Source organism: Nomascus leucogenys, chromosome 13, assembly GCF_006542625.1.
Source record: "Nomascus leucogenys isolate Asia chromosome 13, Asia_NLE_v1, whole genome shotgun sequence".
In the NCBI taxonomy this organism is placed as follows: Eukaryota; Metazoa; Chordata; class Mammalia; order Primates; family Hylobatidae; genus Nomascus; species Nomascus leucogenys.
The window spans coordinates 88,575-107,055 of NC_044393.1; the positions used below are offsets into that span (position 1 = coordinate 88,575).

Sequence of the window (18,481 nt, forward strand, 5' to 3'; positions counted from 1 at the left end):
CACTGCGCCTCAACCCCAAGCTGGACCACCTTGGATGCCTGTCACTCCTTGCTCCTGGAGGCCAGGGAGGGCTGGGTCCAGGGATACAACAGGAGAATGGGTCATGCGAGTGATATGAGACAGGCCATGGAGGTCAGAGTGAGAGTTCTTGGGTCCACTGCACCCTCCCACTCCCCAGAGCAGTTAGAGCTGTACTCATTCAACAATGCCAAAGGAAGGTGACCTGCCTCTGTGCAGCCAGGAGGCATCGTGACCCAGAACAGCACAAGCTCACCTCCCACCTCGGCCAGTGCTATGTCAGGATGTGTCAGCAGCTATCCATGCAGCTGCACCAATGGCCAGGGCCAATCCCACCTGGTAGCTAATGCAGCAGCAACAACCCCCCATTCTGCCTGTTCGTGCGCATTGGCTGGACCTGCCACGTCCTGGGACACTGTGGCTGCTCCAGCCGCCACTTCCCTGGAGAGGGCAGGCCTTCTTAGCTTTCATCATACCTCATGCAGAGTGAAACGGAAAAGCTGGGCCCTGGGTTGAGTATAAACTTATATCTTGCCATTCGAAAGGAAAAAAAGACAAAACAAAAAAACTTTTTCCTACTTCTTCTCTCAATCCCTCATTTATCTCCTTCTTGCTGCTACTTGGGTTTAAATCAAAGCCTAGCAAGGCAGCAAGAAAAGGGTTAGAATAAAACTTTAGAAACAATTTAAGGCCCGCACGAAACCAATCACAGGTCACAGTAGACTCCTGGGGGACCACAGCCCAGGATTCTCTCTCTAGACCCAAAGAGCCTCTGACACCCAAGGTGACACCCCTGAGGTCCAGGCTGCACCCCCAGACATGGGAAGGTAAGGCACTAGGAGGCAAACAGACTCACATCTATGTCACATGGCTCCTGGAGGAGGCAGCAGAAGAACTAGGTCCAGCATCTCTCTCTCAAAGTTCAAAGCGAGGTCCCCACCGCAGTCTGAGAACTGCCAGGGCGCTCAATAACAGCTGTTCCTGGGACCGCTCCTGGCCTGTGGGAGGAACCTGCACCAGATGAGCAAATGAATGTTTCAGGAGGCTCCTTCAGGCTCCCTCCACTAACAGTGTGGGCAGCGGTTAGAGCAGGAACAAGGACAGACCAGGAGGCAGGACACAGACTCTCCAGACGCATGTGGACAGGGCAGATATGGCCCAGCCCAGACAGTGACAGGAGGACTTATTTGGGAAGTCTTGATACCATTGTGTCCATCCTCCCCAACTTGGAAATAAATTGTAAAACCAAAATGAAAAATTCAGCAGAAGACCTGGGAGATAGAGTCAAAGAAATATACTAGAAAAGGGAACAAAAGGACGAAGAGATAGGAGAGACGGAGGAAACGCTGAGTGAGGCCTGACACCCGATTTGGAAGTTCCAGAAAGAGAGAATTAAGAAAATGGGAAGGAAAAGCGTAAGTTAAATGATAAAAAAAATTTCCCCAGAACTAAAGGAAATTATATTTTTAGATTAAAAGGCCCATTAAGCACCCATAACAGTGAATAAAAAAAGACCCACATCCAACCAAGCCCAGCACTATAAAATTTTTAAACACCAGGAATAGAAAAAGACCCTAAAAGCTTTTAAAGGGGGAAAAAGTCACAAACGAAACTGATAACTAGAATAGGATCACATTCTCAGGGGCAGCGTTCACAGACAGTAGAGAAAGCCTCTTCCCAGTTTTAAGGGAGTTGACATTCAACTTCAGGGCATGCCCTCTATGCCGGCAAAACACTGATCACGGGAAGTAGAAGAGTAAAAAAATCCAGAGATGCACAGCCTCAAAAACTGCGCATTGAACAGTGAGTAAGGGAAGTGAGGCCAGGGCGGTGCATGGGGCAGGGGTGGTGATCATTATCTACAAGAAAAACAAACCACAAAATCTTGTATGAGATATAACACTGGTAAATACTGCTTGGTCCAGCAGCGAAACAATGAAGATAAAGAAAGATAATGCTCAATGCTACAAAGGAAGCTAACTGGTCACTGTGAGCACAAGTGTCAGAAAGGTCCAGTTCTGGGGCCACAGGGAGGCCAACCAGCCCCTTATACTTGGAATGTCCTGTCCTACACCCTATGCACCCCAAAGTCCTGGGCAACTGGCCAGCGAGGCTCCCTAGCACCAGAGCCCTTGCAGGGGAGAAGGTGTCCCCACCAAGGCCTAGAACGGAGGGTGGGGCTGGCCTGTGGAGACCCAGAGGTTGGCCTGCAGAGAGAGGCTCAGCAAGGGGTCAGCACTTGTGTGGAGTGAGGAGGGTGCTGGTATGAGGAAAGAGGTGGATCAAAGAAGTAAACATATTAAAGATAATGGAAACCAGCTTTCTCACTGTTGGAAGAGCAAGTTATGCCTACGGAAAGGCAGGACTTTAGAATGAACCCCGTGTGGGAATTGGAATCAGAGGTTATCAATGTGAACTTGTGTTTTTCAATGTACATCGATAGATGGAGAAGTAAATACAGACCTAGGTGAAAAAGGGCGTGTGTGTAGCGTGTGTGTGTAACTATAATAGCATGTGTGTAACTGTGTGTAGCATGTGTAACTGTGTAGCATGTGTAACTGTGTAGCATGTGTGTAACTATGCATAGCATGTGTAGCATGATGTAACCCTGTGTGTAGCATGTGTGTGTAACTGTGTGTGGTGTGTGTGTAATGGTGTGTGTAGCATGTGTAACTGTAACTGTGTGTAACTGTAACTGTGTGTAGCATGTGTGTAGTGTGTGTGCAGCGTGTGTGGTATGTGTGTAACTGTGTGTAGTGTGTGGCGTGTGTGTGTAACTGTGTGTAGCGTGTGTGTGTAACTGTGTGTAGCAAAAATGACTGGCATTTCCCTCTGGCATAGAGGTGCCGGGATGCCCCATCAAATCCAGTGACCAAGTCAACATTATGAGTTAAGGGACAAATCAGCGTCAGGTGAAGGGAGAACCTCCCACTCGGGTGTTCCTGCATCACAGGCAACACTGGACAAACCCACGTTGAAGGGCATTCCACTGAATAACGGCTCAGTGCTCCCACGTTGAAGGGTATCCCACTGAATAACGGCTCAGCGCTCCCACGTTGAAGGGTATCCCCCCGAATAACGGCTCAGCGCTCCCACGTTGAAGGGCATTCCACTGAATAACAGCTCAGTGCTCCCACGTTGAAGGGTATCCCCCCAAATAACGGCTCAGCGCTCCCACGTTGAAGGGTATCCCACTGAATAACGGCTCAGCGCTCCCACGTTGAAGGGTATCCCACTGAATAACAGCTCAGTGCTCCCACGTTGAAGGTATCCCACCGAATAACGGCTCAGCGCTCCCACGTTGAAGGGCATTCCACTGAATAACAGCTCAGTGCTCCCACGTTGAAGGTATCCCACTGAATAACGGCTCAGCGCTCCCACGTTGAAGGGTATCCCACCGAATAACGGCTCAGCGCTCCCACGTTGAAGGGCATTCCACTGAATAACAGCTCAGTGCTCCCACGTTGAAGGTATCCCACTGAATAACGGCTCAGCGCTCCCACGTTGAAGGTATCCCACCGAATAACGGCTCAGCGATCCCACGTTGAAGGTATCCCACCGAATAACGGCTCAGTGCTCCCACGTTGAAGGTATCCCACCGAATAACGGCTCAGCGCTCCCACGTTGAAGGTATCCCACCGAATAACGGCTCAGCGATCCCACGTTGAAGGTATCCCACCGAATAACGGCTCAGCGCTCTTCCAAAAGCACAAGGTCATGAAAGGCGAGGAGCGCTGAAAACGACTTTAGATGAACGAAACACCAGGACCACACACAACACGTGGTTCCGAACCCACCCCTGAATGGGTCTGAGGACCAGATGGCCGTGAAGGTGAGGGTGGAGCAGTGGGAGAGCGGCCTCTCTGCTGGAAACACCCACCCAAGTGTCCTTGGTGATGGCATTGCATCGGCAACACGCTCTCAAACGCTCAGGAGAACAGCTTGGCTCTTTACTTGAAACGTTTCTGTGGCTTTGAGATTGTTTCAAAATGTATTTTTGAAAATAATGAGGATGGTGGACTGTGATTTAAGTAACCAGTGGTCAGTGGAGGCCTCTGTGAGGAGAGAAGCTGGGACCAAGGAGGATCCTGAGGTGCCTCCTCCGGGCAGGACGCTCCACCTCCCTCTGTCCCAGGACTGCTCCTGGAAGACCCTAAAGTCCACGATGTGCTCATCCAAGTCTGTTTCCAAAGCTGGCTGGGCAGGTGCAGACCCCAGCCCCACCCAGGGTTTCTCTCAGGGATGGCCGGCTCTGTTCCTGGGGGCCTCCTGGGGGCCTCCTGGGAAGCCGAGGGGACCAGGCACCTGGGAAAGTCTGACAAGCTTGGAAATTTCCATAAAGAAGGTGGAACCCAGGCCTTAGAAGCTGCGGGTCCCATGGGGCTGAGAGGAAGGCGGAACAGGACTCCCTCAGCCCACACAGGACCCCCCCGCCGCCATTTGCCCCTGCCCCCAGCCTTTCCCAGCAGGGGGTCCAAAACAGCTCCACTAGCTCCGGAGAGGGGTGCCCTCTTGTCCCCGCCCCTGGAGAGGGGTGCCCTCTTGTCCCCGCCCTGGAGAGGGGTGCCCTCTTGTCCCCACCCCCAGAGAGGGGTGCCCTCTTGTCCCCGCCCCCGGAGAGGGGTGCCCTCTTGTCCCCGCCCCCGGAGAGGGGTGCCCTCTTGTCCCCGCCCCCGGAGAGGGGTGCCCTCTTGTCCCCGCCCCCGGAGAGGGGTGCCCTCTTGTCCCCGCCCCGAGGGCCTCTTCCTCTCCACACCCTGCGGGGCCGCAGTCACAGGGGCTTCTGCTCCGGGGTTTGGGGCATCTGGAGGAAACACTGGCAGGAAACACAAATGGGACCGAGGGGAAAATGAGGGCAAGTTTTGCTCTTTTTCTTTCCTTTTTTTTTTTGTCTCTCTGGAATCCAGAGAGAAGTAAAATGAAGACTTGCTGAGTGGCGCAAAGGCAGACCAGCTTTTGCTGAGTTTAGGTGAAAACGAGAGAAGGGAGAGGTGGGGGCAGGGAGTTGGCAATTCTATAGCTTTGCACATTTCTCTCATTATTTTGCTTCTAAATCAGCCTCGCTGGTACTTTCTCTATTCAATAAAAGCCAAATGCAAGCCATGTCCTCTAATCTCTCCAACAGCAGCTCACTGCTGAGAAAATAATACAGATGTAACTTCCAGCATCATACACTTTCTTTTCCATTTATATGCAAATAGTGACCTTTCACCCAGGCTGTCTCAAAGAAGTGTTTCCTTAAAAATGCAAATAGCGTGTTGCAGGCAGTTACTGTGGCTGAGTCTTTCTTATATTATCATCATTATTTCTTTTAACCTTTACCAACGCTGTAAAAACAACAGCTAAACTGCTCTGCAGTAATAATGACTTTCCAAACCAAATCACAGGACGGGCTCTCCAGGCGGCCTGTCATCCCGGCTGCCAACAGGGGAGGAGTGTGCCCAGCCCAGGGCAAGCAGTGTGCTGGGAGGGACACCAATAGTGTCACATTCATCCCTCCAGGGGTGCCTGGGAGAGCAGTTCAGCTGTGTGACCAGGCCTCACACCCAGGCCGGGTGCCCGGAACCCAGGCGGCACCAAGGAAACCACTCCACACTGCTCCACGCAGACACACAGGATTCTCCTTCTGGGGCGACAACATCCTCAGCTCCAAGTGGGGTTCAATGCTGTGACCCCAGTCCAGCACATTCGCCCCACACCCAGGACAAGGAACCCAGAGTGGGGACCTCCAGAAATAGGTGGCTCCCAAGAGGCTACCCAGGGCAGCAGGAAAGATGCTACAGGAGGAGAAGTCAGGGATGGGGAATGGACACAACTACAGGCACTGGGGTACGGGCTCCCTCCTCCTCCCTGACCATCTCTACTGACTAGGCCAGGCCACAGGCTGGGGAGAAGCCCACAAAAGACACCCACTCTATCAGCCGCACCTGCTCAACAGCCCACCTCTGTCTGTGACTGCTGCCTCCAAGGGCTGCTCGAGGCCTGACCCACCCACAGTACTCAGGAGGGGAGGAAAAGTGGCCAGGCTGACCCATGGGCCTTGCCTCACTGGGCTACCATCAGAGACCCTTTTTCCAATCAGGCACAACTGGACTCGCCTGCCTGAATCCTGGGGTATGGGAAGGGGGAGAACACAGAGAAAACAAAGGTAGTAAGAAGGGGCTGTGATGGAAACAGGCCTGGTCCAATAGGTATTCCAGACGCAAGATAAGAATGAAGAGGGTATGAGGCCAGGAATGGTGGCTCAAGGAATGGTGGCTCCTAACACTTCGGGAGGCCGAGGTGGGTGGATCACTTGAGGGCAGGAGTTAAAGACCAGCCTGGCCGGGGGGCCAGTGACCAGCCTAGGCCAACATGGGTGAAACCCCTGCCCTCTACTAAAATACAAAAATTAGCCGGGCGGGTGTGTAGTGGCACAGGTGCAGGAGGCGAGCGCAGGAAAAGAAAAAAAAAAAAAAAAAAAAAAAAAAAAAAAAAAAAAAAAAAAAAAAAGCCAAATGGTGAAGCCTACAAAAAAAAATAGCCAGGTAGGCCATGCAGGAGGCAGGAGAATTGCTGAACCCAGTAGGCAGAGGTTGCAGTGAGCCAAGATCACGCCACTGCACTCCAGCCTGGGCAACAGAGTGAGACTCCGTCTTTAAAAAAAAAAAAAAAAAAAAAAAAAAAAAAAAAGATGGTACGGCCAGAGCCAGCAGGGCTGGGTTTGGGGGCATCTTGCCCATGGATCTTTGGGAACTCCCCAGAAGACATGGCAGCCTCGCAGGATCAAGAGGTCCTGCTCTGGAATTCTGCTCCAGCATTTTCGTTCCTTGGTCCCAGAAATTTTTCTTAGAACCGTTCAGCTTTCCAGCCCAAAAAAGAGAAGAAATGGCCATCTCCTTCTGCCTTAAAACCACATTTTACTGAGGCCTTGAAGATAAAATTCCACTAGGAGGGGCATCTCACATTCCCTATCGGGTCTGCCACACCCTGGCTCATCCCCAGTTCAGAAGGGAGAGGGCTCGAGGGAAGATCTCCAGGCCTCAAAGCCCTTGGGGATTTTGGCTTTCACAACAGTTCCGTTTTCCTTCTCTAACCCCAGGCTCTCCAACCGCAGGACCCCTGCCCAAATCCCTGCGTGGGTAGGGTGAGCCCAGGCAGCTGCTCTCTGATGGGTTCAACTGCAGCCCCAGCTCCAGGGCTCAGAGCAGTCCCCTCTGCTGCTCTTCAGGCTTAGAAAAATTGCGGGGGGTGCGGGGATGTGTATGGTAATTTCCCAGCCTGGATGGACAGCGGTCAGTACACGAGAGCCAACACAGAACACATCTGGGGAAAACATAAACGCTTTACCCACACCAGAGGCGGCCTGGCCTCTGGGTGACTGGGCAGGAAGTGGGTGGCCAGCAGGAGGGGCTGGCAGGGGGAGAGCCCACCAGGTCCAGGAGGCCCGAAGGCCATCAGACGGTTCTCAGAGGGATTGGACTCTAACTCTTATATCAAAGTGGGTTCGGGTTCCTCCAGATGCCAGAGGTGTAGGGGGTCAGCCAAGCACAAAGGCTCAGACCCTGGGGATGAAGGGAGCTCTACATCCAGTAGCAGGTTCTGACTTAGAAGCTGCATGTGCGATTTGCAGCCAGACAAGCCCAGGCCACTGGTGTGGATGACACTCCACAGGGAAGAGGTGCAGGTCCCAGAGTCCTGGAATTGATTCTTGCTTCCCTGAATGCCACTCAGTAACAAATCCACTTTGTTTTCCCTCTCTGGCAGATGCACCTAGGAAGCAGACTCTCTGCTTACAGGACTTAACGCTAGATGAGGGAAGGCAGCAAGCTCACAGCACCTCATAACTCTTAAAAACTGGGCAAATTTGGCCGGGCACAGTGGCTCACGCCTGTAATACCAGCACTTTGGGAGGCTGAGGTGGGCAGATCACCTGAGGTCAGGAGTTCAAGACCAGCCTTGCCAACATGGCAAAACCCCATCTCTGCTAAAAAAAATACAAAAATTAGCCAGGCGTGGTGGCACGCATCTGCAGTCCCAGCTACTCGGGAGACTGAGGCAGAGAGAATTGCTTGAACCCGGAGGCAGAGGTTGCAGCTGAGATGGCGCCACTGCATTCCTGCCTGGGCAACAGAGCAAGACTCTGTCTCAAAAAAAAAAAAAAAAAAAAAATATATATATATATATATATATATATATCTAGGACCAATTTGTCTATCTGTGTCGTGGGGAGGGAACGAACGCCTCACAGCCAACACACTTTGATGCATTGGTGACATGACTGGGTCATGGCTCACCGAGGCTAGGGTTGGGCACAGCCTTCATGGAAATAAAATGAGGAAGCACAAAACTCTAAATAAGCCAGCCAAAACAAAATCAGATCACTTAAAAACAAATGACTGTGAGAGGGACCTCTCCAATGTGCATTCATAGTCTAACATTTTATCTAGGCGGACATGATCGCAAATAACCAGAAGGCAGGGCTCAACCTCAAGAAGGAACAGAGAGTGGAGGAAAAATTCAGAACTGCTCAATTGAGCATTTAAGTAGCTTTTCTCCCCAACACAAGTGTCCTTCCAACCTCAAAGCTAAAATGTGGATCCTTCCCTGGTCCAGATCAGCTTTGAAAACTCCATGTACTGTGTGAACAAGGGAGTCCCTAGGCAAGATTGGGGTGCTCCCCTTGGGCCCAGCAGGCCCTAGACTTGGGGTACCCCCCTTGGACCCAGCAGGCCCAGACTTGCGGTGCCCCCATGGGGTCCAGCAGCCCCTAGACTTGGGATGCTTTCCTCGGGCCCGGCAGCCCCCAGAGCTGGTTACCTGCAGGCTCTCCCGGAAGGCAAGCAGGGACGCCCATCAGTCACAGCAGAGACACTGCATCCCGAGAGTGGGATTTCAAATGTGAGACACATGAGAGTAAAGGTAAGTAAAGGAGGGTCCAGGGTGGCATCTGTACCAAGCCTTGAAAGAGAAGCAAAAATTCAACTGCAGGAGATTAAGGGAGATAGGGAGGCATGTTCGGGAATCTTGGGTAACAACCCAGCTTGGGACGGAGAATAAGGTTGGAGGGCATGCTGGGGACAGGCTCTAGATGTGTCCCAGGCTGTGAGGAAGAGACACGAGGGCAGTAAGGGTCATACTGTGGTCTGCGGGCAGCCTCCAAGGCAGCCTGGGACACTGGGCAGGAAGGCTGGGTGGGGCTGGGTGGGGCTGGGTGGGGCTGGGTGGGACTGTGAGGGAGGCTGTTCTGGAAAGATCTCAGATTCCAGCTACACCACTCACCTGGGAAGCTAATTTGCCTCCCAGCCTCAGTGTCCAGCACAGAACACATTCATGAGAATTAAACAAGTTAGCACAGTCTCAATGATTAAAATAACAGTGTCAAACGTGTTTCTTTGCCCCTTGCGACCTAAGTCAGATTTTTTGTTCCATTTCATAGATTAAGGCCCAGTCTCGATGAAAATAATGTTAAACATCGTAAGTCGTCCCAATTTCAAATCCCTGTTTTTCCCTAAACAAAACTTTGGTAATGGCAGGGTGAGCACAATTCCACGTGCTGACGAACAACTGACAACCAAGTGTTGGGTCAGCAGTAACTGAGAGGCCGCTTCGAACCATCCCTGGGATCCCTGGGTCGGCAGATACCCTGGGAAACTCAGAGCCGAGAGGGAACTTGTCCCCCAGCTCTAAGTCTTGTAAAGAATGGGCAGCACCTTCAGTTAGGAGCCACTCTGGCTGCACACAGAGCAGGACTGCTAAAGCCATTTGATTTTCAGAACCCAAAAAACCCTGTAGGTGTAAAGACCCAAGTGCTTTGACAAGCTAGCTCAGCAAGGCGCACGCAGGGACTGGGGACGCGCCTCGGGTCTGGCTCACCGTGGGTCTGTGGGTCTGGCTCACTGGGAGGCCACCCCAAGCACCTGCTGCTCTCAGTTTGTGGTCCGAGAGTCTCAGGGACCTTCTAGGGCCTTCTAAAGCAGGCCCTGGTGCACCATGGAGCATCCAAACTCCCACTCTCCTCGCATTCAGGCAGGGCAGGTCAGCCACTGGCAGCTCTGTGGGTCCCTGAGCTAGGGAAACATGGAGGGGTCCCCCAGGACCAGGTGAGAGGCTCCAACCGCCTTGACCCAGGGCCCCCTCTTCTCACACTCCTCCTCTGATGTGTGGATTGCAAGCGGCAAAATGGGAAAAAAAGAAGAGGACCCAGATGGCTTCTGCCCCAGCCCTCAGACCAGTGTTGAACACGATGGAGGTGTGAAGCCAGGCGTGAGAGAGAGGTGGGGCCAGCAAGCTCATCTGTCAGCAGCTCAGGCCATATGGTGCCTCCACTTTTCCTCCCTAGAATCTAGATCCCAAGTGCTCACCCCCACCTTGCCTGGCCACCCTGACTCATGCAGAGTGCTGCAGCCTACTTCCTGAGGACCGTCCAACCTGCACCCTCCTGGCACAGGCCATGCTCCCAGGCCACAGTCCCAAATAAACCCCAAGGCACAGCAAACGTATCCAATCAACTCCAAGCAACTCCAGGGCAAACTACACACTCAGTTGCCAGAACACAAAGTCACTCTTTTGAAGATTGAGGCTGCTGAGTGGAGGCTTTCGGTGCTGCAGGACGAGGGGTGGCAGGAAGACCACAGACACCCACAGCTGTGTCGACATCCTCTCTCCTCTGCAAGGCCTGGACTCCAATCCTGGCCAAGGCAGATGTACTCAGCCAGGGCAGATTAAAGCATGCTGAGTTACTTTCGTTCCCGATTAAAATAACATTGCATTTTTTAAGTGCAAATTGTAAAATAAAAAAAAAAGGATGAAGTGATGGGTGAAATGAATCTTCCCACACGGAAAGCTCCTAATGGCATTAACCGTAGGGAGAAAAGACTCCACGCTTGTATCAGGTTGGTTCCAGTAACACTGAAGAGAAACAGGAAGACATTTTCAAACTACGCTTTCCACTTGCAAGTATCCATTAATCTCTTCTCTCTGAAGCTGGCTCCGTGGAAGCCTGAGATCAAAAACATTTTAATTCAGGTGAAATTCCTCTTGCTCATTTTTGTTTTGAGTTTTTTAAGTGACGTTTGGGGAAATTTTGTCTGAAAGACAGAAAAATGCTGGGAACCTCAAGAGGCCATGAAAACACATTCCACCCCAAGGCCTCCAGCAAACACTCTGCGCTGGGCAGTGGGCTGCCCACTGGGGCTGTCCTGAAGTGGGGATGGGTCCCGTGGTCCCCAAGAAGCAGAAAGCCCACAGGGGAGCAGCACAGCGGCCACTGCTCTCTCCCTTCTGGGAAACACGGCGTTTCTCGGTCTGACTAATCTAATGATGCTGGTTCCCAAAGACCATTTTCCCGTAAACTCACACCACAACATTCCTGTTAAAATTACGTCCATAGACAACTAACTTTTGGTTTATTCATGAGTGAGTTCACAAGGAAAATGGAGAGGGGGAGGATCTAAGATGAGGAGGATGGGAGAGAGGAAGAAAGAGAAGACCCCCCCAAACCCCGCAGGTGCCCCGCTCCACTCTCCCGCCCAGGTTCCTGCAAGAGAACAGGCAACAAAAGAGGGGCTCTGAGATGCGTCTTCCAGCATTGGGACAGGCAGAGCATCCACTCTCCAAGATGCCTGAGTAACATGAAAAGTCTGGCTGACCATCCAGTACCCTGCCCGCTCACAGATCAGGTGACCGCCAGCAGCCCCCACCCACCCCACAGCTAACCTCCTGACCCCTGTTCCACCAGCTGGGTCAGTTCTCGACCTCCTCATCCACTCCAGGCCTGGTGCTGACCAAAGTGTTCTGGTTGTTGCTGGTCTCATCCCCACCGTGAGCCCCGACAGAGGGACTGGGTGGCCCCAAGCCTTGCTCAGTCTTTTCCAAAGTAGATGTGCCTTTTGCACTGAGTCCATCTAGGAAGAGCTCAGCCCCCACCAGCCTGCCTGCTGCCACTGAGCAGCTGCTGGAGGCCCCAGGTTTCTCTCTGGCACTTCGTCAGTCTTCAGGAACCTCTCCTGCTCTCTCTGCACAGAACTGGGTTGTGCAAACTGGCATTCCAAGCGGCCCAGCCATCACCAGACTGAGTGGCACCAGGAAGACAGTTAGTCAGGCTCTGACCCATCTCCCCAGTGCAGAGTGGTGGGGTCTCCTCTACCCCCCACACCACCACAAATGTCATTGTCTGCACATTCAGGGACCCCTGGCCAGAGACGAAGGGAGTGAGTCTCTGAGCAGCACCAGGGAGAGCGCCCACCACGTCCACAGAGAGGGGACAGGCCAAGCTCCAGCCACCATCCAGGCTGACTGCGGAGCCAGCACTGCCGTTGGTCAGCTGCCAGAGCTGCCCAGCGTGCACCCCCGTGGCCGCATACCCTCTGCCAGCCTCTCCCTGACATCTCCGGTACTAACAGAGCTTCCAAGTAGAGGCTGCTGCAATCCCCAGACCAGAGCAACTTCGCATCCCACATGGCTAGAAGGGGTCATCTCAGAGAGTTTTTCCCTGCTCATGCACCAGGGGCATTCAAGGGAGTAGGTGACCACTGCCTTTGCCAGAATCTTCCAAGGGGGGCCAGAGCATTGGCTCTGAACAATTGAGGCTACCTCCAGATCTGTGGGCAATGACTGAGGGTCACACAAACCCTTGAGTGGCACTTGGGACAGAAGCAGCCCCCCTGCCTTGGGTAAGCTACCAGGCCCTCTTCAGGGACTCATGGCCCAAGGGGGTCAGAGCCGAGGCTGTTCCAGAGCAGAAAGGCCTCTTTGTCCAGCTCTCTGTGGCTCCTGCTCAAGCTCCTGAATCAGCAAGTACCTCTGGGAAGTTCGGCACCGTCCAGGTGCCCAGGGAGTCAGGGGGACCCTGTAGGAGTCTCAGTCTCTACAGGACAGAAGAATCCATAAAACTGCCTCCTTCTCTTTGAAAACAAACTGCCCTCTAAGCCCTGACCCAGCCTCCTCTGTATAAGGAACAGCTACCCAGGGAGACAGGGCAGGGTCCTGCCTCCACTGGTAGCAGCACCCTGGCTGGTACCACAGGACTCCAATCCCTGCTCTCTTACTCTTTTGTTTACCATTAATTAACAGGGCCATATGGAAGGAGGCGATAATCACAGCCAAGGACCAATGGGAGGGGAGCCCGGGGTGGCAGGGAGCCTGGGGGCCGAGGGGAGCCTCCCTCAGTCAGCCCTGGTGAGGACACAGCACCCCCACTCCCCAGGCCAGAGCGAGGCCAGGGCAGGCTCTGCCGGCACCTCAGAGGAGACAGAGCCAGAGCACACCCCTCAGCACCAAGTGGGCCCACCCAAGTCTGCCCCAACATCCCTCCCACCTTTTGTGCACTCAGCCACTGGCATTAGAGGTATCCTCGGTTTTCTGTGATTTAAAAGAAAAAAACAAAAACAAAAACTACAAGGGCAAAATTCTCCACCGCCCTCTCCCAAAAGGATAATTATAATCAGCGCTGCCATTATCATCATCGTGACAGAGTCGCTGCCCGGGACCAAACCCACCTGCAGCCACAGAACCCCCCGCACCACCACAAATGTTTTGTTTCCAAAATTAAACACCCAACTTTACCAGCCAATGGTGTCCACTGATTCAAAGGTGATGCTGAGACAAGCAAAGCCCTTGGTGACTCAGAAGGAGCAGTGAGAACCCACCACTGCAACACAAAGCCACCAGCACTTGTTTATTTTCCTGGCTTACAGAGAAGAAAGTGAATTCAATGGACAGAACCAAAGTCCACGGCCCCGGAACTACAGACAATGGCATTAGGGTGTTCAACTTAGCTAATCCTGATTTTTAGTTTTAAATACAAAAATCCAGTTACACTACCACCATAAACACACTCCACAGCCGCACGGACACGTAGCAAAAAAAGGGGCTGAGAGGAGCAGCCGATATTTACTTCTGCACATCTATCCCACAGACGCATGCACCCTAGGTATTGATCCTTAAGTTGAGAAACGCGTGACATGCAGACAAAACGTTCGCGTGAGCACCTCTACTCAGTACCTCGGGTGGGGGTCACACGTGACACACCCCGGACTCTGAGACCTGCTTCAGAGAGGTCTTCTGCTTAAACGGCCAGCGCTCTCGCCAGGTATGGAGCTGCTGGGTCCCAGGCCACAGACATATCCGTTGTTCCTCTTCCAGAAATGCGCATAAAGTTTCTCGTTTTGATATGCGCTCCCCTCCCCTAATGTCTCCTCTGTCAGAAGCACAACATGCCCCCTGGAATCTCAGAGGAGCATGAACAACAGAGAGACAGGAGAAAAACAGCACACGGCAGGCCAGGGAGGAGAAGAAAGCCCCCGTCCTCCAGAGCAGTTTCAAAAAGCCATCCTCAGACCTGCTTTTCCTGCAAACAGAGCCTTCATCTTAGAAATTAACTCTGCCCGCGCGCCCTCTCCCTGTCTCTGTCCAAGAGGAAAAGCCAAGCGTTGGGTATCTGCCTTTGTCAGAAAGAACGTAAGGTTGACTTACCTTTCCCCACAGCTATTGTCTGTCCTCTTTCAAAATGACATCACGGAAAAGCAATCATGAAATTTACATGGGGGGTGCAGGGTGGACTGGGGGAGGAGAGGGAAGGCAGCTGCCTCCCGTACAGCGGTCACATGTGGGGAAGCCTGCGTGCGGGTTTCAATTAAATATCTTCTCCCCTTAGTGTGCGAACTCCTAAGCCAGCTAAAGGCGACGTCTCATTTACTTAATGACTGCTCTCATTAGCAGCGGTGGCACGGGCTGGCGGAGGAGGCTCCTTTGTAAATACGCTACCCATGAACCCTTGGGGCTCCAATATATCTGTTTACTCTCTGAGGTGAAATAAATTTACAGTATAGCATCAGAAAGATGGATCTGCTGAATTGGGGGTGAGAGGTGTCCCAGGCCGGTGGAGCCCTGTCCCCTGCTCTGAGCCTCGGCCAACAGAAGGTGCCTACATTTGTCCACACTGATTCATACTCAATGTGCAGCATGACTGAGTTTTTTTAAAAAGCAAGACACATAAAAGGGCAGAGAGCATTACAACCACCACATTCACCCCCCTCTGCTTTCTCTGCCAGTGGTTCAGTCCAATAATTCCTAATAGCAGCAACCGGAATGACAGATGCCCTGGGTTAGCATGGCTACAGCGAAAGTACTTTACAATATTTATTGGTGGTTAGGAATATGACCTACCATCATAAAGAACGGGCTGCAGAATTTATTACTCAAATGAACCAGGAATATTATATATTGGCTCATCTGCATATTCAAGTACCCCTGACTTAAATGGATATGTATTTTTTAATGGCATAAAAGGTAACTATAGCCACAGACCAAAAAATAAAGTCATGCACACAAAGAATAGATCAGGAAAAGACATTTTTCTGTTGTCACACTTTCCCTTTTCACTTTAATTTTTACAATAATAAAAACCTTCCCAAAGAGAACTCAGGGATCCCTGGGCATGGGAACCCCCCCCCAAAAAAGACTAAGTTTATTCCAACCAGAGCGAAGCACACTGCCCAAGTTTTCTGCTCTTTTTCTGATTCTTTTATAAACGGCCTGAAAGGAGCTATCCAATGAAAATCAAGAAGAGAAAAATCCATAACACACACAATAGAAGTGCCCACCCACTCTCTATGCAGCCTGACTGTCTGCCTTCTCATCTGCCAGTCTGTGATATTTTCCCCCACATTCAGGGATAGATGTAGGAATTTCTTCAGTAAGAGAACTCAAGACCCAGAGTATTCTTGTTTGCGGCCCAAATCTCCTTCTTGTACTGATAAATCAGGCAAACGATTGTCCACTATCATAATCAGGATGTTAGAAACGAAACTGTGAAACACAAGGGTGAAAACTCAATGTGAGACGCCTGCAAAGATGCCGCCGTCCAAGGGCAGCTGGAGAAGCAGAAAACTCACATCTCAGAAGTTCAGCGCAGAGATTTTAACGACAGTAAACATCATTTCTTGGCAAATTATGCAAGAACACAATACCCCAACTTAATTAGCACTAAAGGGCTCGCTCGGGCCACCAAAAGTGTGACTGAGGCAGAACTATAAACACTTAGCTTTCTCTAAGAGACCATGTTTTGAAAATCTTAGTGGCTTATTTTTAACATACAGTTTGTGCTTTACACATTATATACAAACCAATAAGCTTCACCCCAAAGGCAAGTATCTTAGATTCTTATACGCACACATTATCCTCAATGAATAAAACACAAAATGCACACAGAGCAATTGTTTAGATTGAGCACAAGGAAATAAATGCAAGCCTGCACTGGTCAAACTGAGGATGAAATATTAATTAGTCAAATGAGAACAGTCTGAGGTTTTCACAATGACTGCCTACCATTTTTAAATTCTGTCATAAACTTATATCCGTTAGTATAAAAGGACACATTCGGCTGAGAGCACTCCTGAAAAGCCGTTTCTATCTCCTCTGGACATGCTGTGCGTGCTAGGATGTCTTACACCCCAAACCTTCGGCATTCAGAAATTCTATTAAACTCTTATCGGCAGGCTGCAGGCTCCGGGCAGGCTTGCGGGCCATTGTTCCATGATGAAGATAGAATCAAAGCGAGGGCCGTTGCTGAATCAGCCTTATTTCCCAACAACACCCAAGGTTTCATGAAAGCGACTTGATTCAGATATGCAACAGTCACACCTGAGAAACCACAGCGAAGCGGAGGTGGCAGCAGGGAGAAACGAACCTGCGCAACACGCGCTTCGTGGGGCACAGGAGTTTTTTCAGGTAACAGAAATCAAATTTGTGAAAACGTAAGTCTTTCGGCATTTCTCACTTCCCCTTCTGAACAATCACAGGCCTCCTGAGGTGTGGCGCTCCGGGGGTCGGGAATGGGCCCCCAGACCCTCTGCGGCGCTGCTAAGAGTATTCAGACTGTGCCTGGAAACTTAACATCGGTGCCTGCCGGCAGGACCTAGAGCGCCCCGGGAGCTCCCACCGGGAGGTTCCAGTGCTGTGAGCAGCTTCCGAAGATGAGTTTGGATGAGTAAAGGTTCGAACTCTTCAGCTGACCCCGTCAAGACAAAGGAGTCCAGGGAAAGAGCAGGGCAGAAAAGCGGCCGCGGCACGTTTCGCAGGTTCGGCTGCCGCCCTTCAGCCCCTGGGAGGGAGCCTGAGCGGTGGGTGGATCCGAAGTCTGATCAGCACTTCGGACAGCGCTCTCCCCCCTCAGCCTTTGTTCTCCGCACAGGGAAGCTTGAGTTCGCACCAGTATTCAGCTCTCGCTCAACTCTGGGCTCCGGGCTGAGACAGAGAATTCCAGACCCCAGCAGATCCCTGCTTGTAAGTGACAACAGCAAGGTATAGTCTTAAACTTCTTTTCTTAGAGAGGGCGAAAATTTGTCAGGACTTTTTGAAATCATAAAATATTTTCTCTTCCATAACTGAGCACGTTGCACACTGTTCCTTTGGGTTTTATTTCATAAAAGTCTGTGGGAAAGTCACATGTGACTTTTTAATAATATGTTTGGAAAGATCCACCAGGAAATAACTCCTGTCTGACTGGCGGGTCCTCAGACTCCACACGGGGAGGGAAACGGGAGATTTGCAAAACCAAACTTAGCCGCAGCCGCACTCGCTGAGAAAGTGCTTTGTGTGAGTGGGGGAGCAGGCTTAATGATCGCTTAGCTGGTAAGATCACTTCAAATAAAGTGTAATTACTTGTGCAAATCTGCACACAGACATTCCAAGTGTCAGTTCATTTGCTTCATAAAAACTCTTTCAAGTAATTTTGGTCTAAACTTTCTGCATCTGTAATTGGCACCACCTTCTCCGGTGACCAGCTGGGGGTGAGGGTTTTCTTGTTTCCTTCTGAAAGCTTCCCCGCAGATGGGCGCCTGCCTTAATGCTGCAGACGACAATTAGGGCCGTTGTGTGAGGCCGAGATGGTGAGCATTAATATTGTATAGAACAGCTGAGGGCGGGGGTGCTGCCCCAGGCCGGCCCTGGCAGATGGAGCAAACAAAACCGGGATCCACTCTCCGCCACACTCGGGGCTGACTTTGTGTGTCTGTCTCACACTCACGCAGACACTCACAAACATTTGGCATCCAGTTTGTGAGACCCTCACATACACATGCACACTCACACATGTGCACTCACACACAGTAACTTTGAGTGTGATGAGGACGCAAGCAGCAGCGGCCCTGGCCAAAGCCCCTTAGCTACAGTTAAGTCCCAGGGGACATCTGTCACACACAAATTCCCTCTGCCACCTTCTCACAGAGTCTCACAGAGCCTTGCTCCAGGCCAAGGGCTCCTGACACCCACCAGCTATATGGCCTGCTGGGCAGATCTGGGCAGGTAAATCAACAGAAAGAAGGCCCGGCTGGCCTCTGCACACACCCTGCCCACCGCCCTCCCACCTCCAACCTTCTGCAGGGCAGCGTTCACAGGGCTGTGTGCCGTCAGCACTTCTGCAAGCCACAGGATCCGCTAGAAGGGGAGGTGGCTGTTTCCCCAGGGGCCCTGGCCATTGTTC

General features: G+C 51.7%; 1 protein-coding gene across 11 annotated transcripts in view; it reads right to left on the reverse strand.

Annotated features, from left to right (window-relative positions):
- The window catches only part of MYT1 (myelin transcription factor 1), a 112,669-nt gene that overhangs the window by 55,103 nt on the left and 39,085 nt on the right, over positions 1 to 18,481 (reverse strand). For 6 of the 11 annotated variants that reach the window (XM_030825596.1, XM_030825595.1, XM_030825593.1 and 3 more), the window contains exons 1-2: positions 14,473 to 14,777; positions 8,818 to 8,958 (exon numbers count right to left, since the gene is read on the reverse strand). The exons of 1 other annotated variant lie outside the window; for it this stretch is intronic. In XM_030825596.1, coding sequence (XP_030681456.1) covers positions 8,818 to 8,854 — 37 coding nt within the window. In that variant the 5' untranslated portion in view covers positions 8,855 to 8,958; positions 14,473 to 14,777. Of the gene's footprint in view, positions 1 to 8,817; positions 8,959 to 9,279; positions 9,600 to 14,001; positions 14,443 to 14,472; positions 14,778 to 18,481 lie in introns of those variants that run through there. 4 more of the 11 variants (XM_030825600.1, XM_030825597.1, XM_030825594.1 and 1 more) reach the window with 3 other exon arrangements.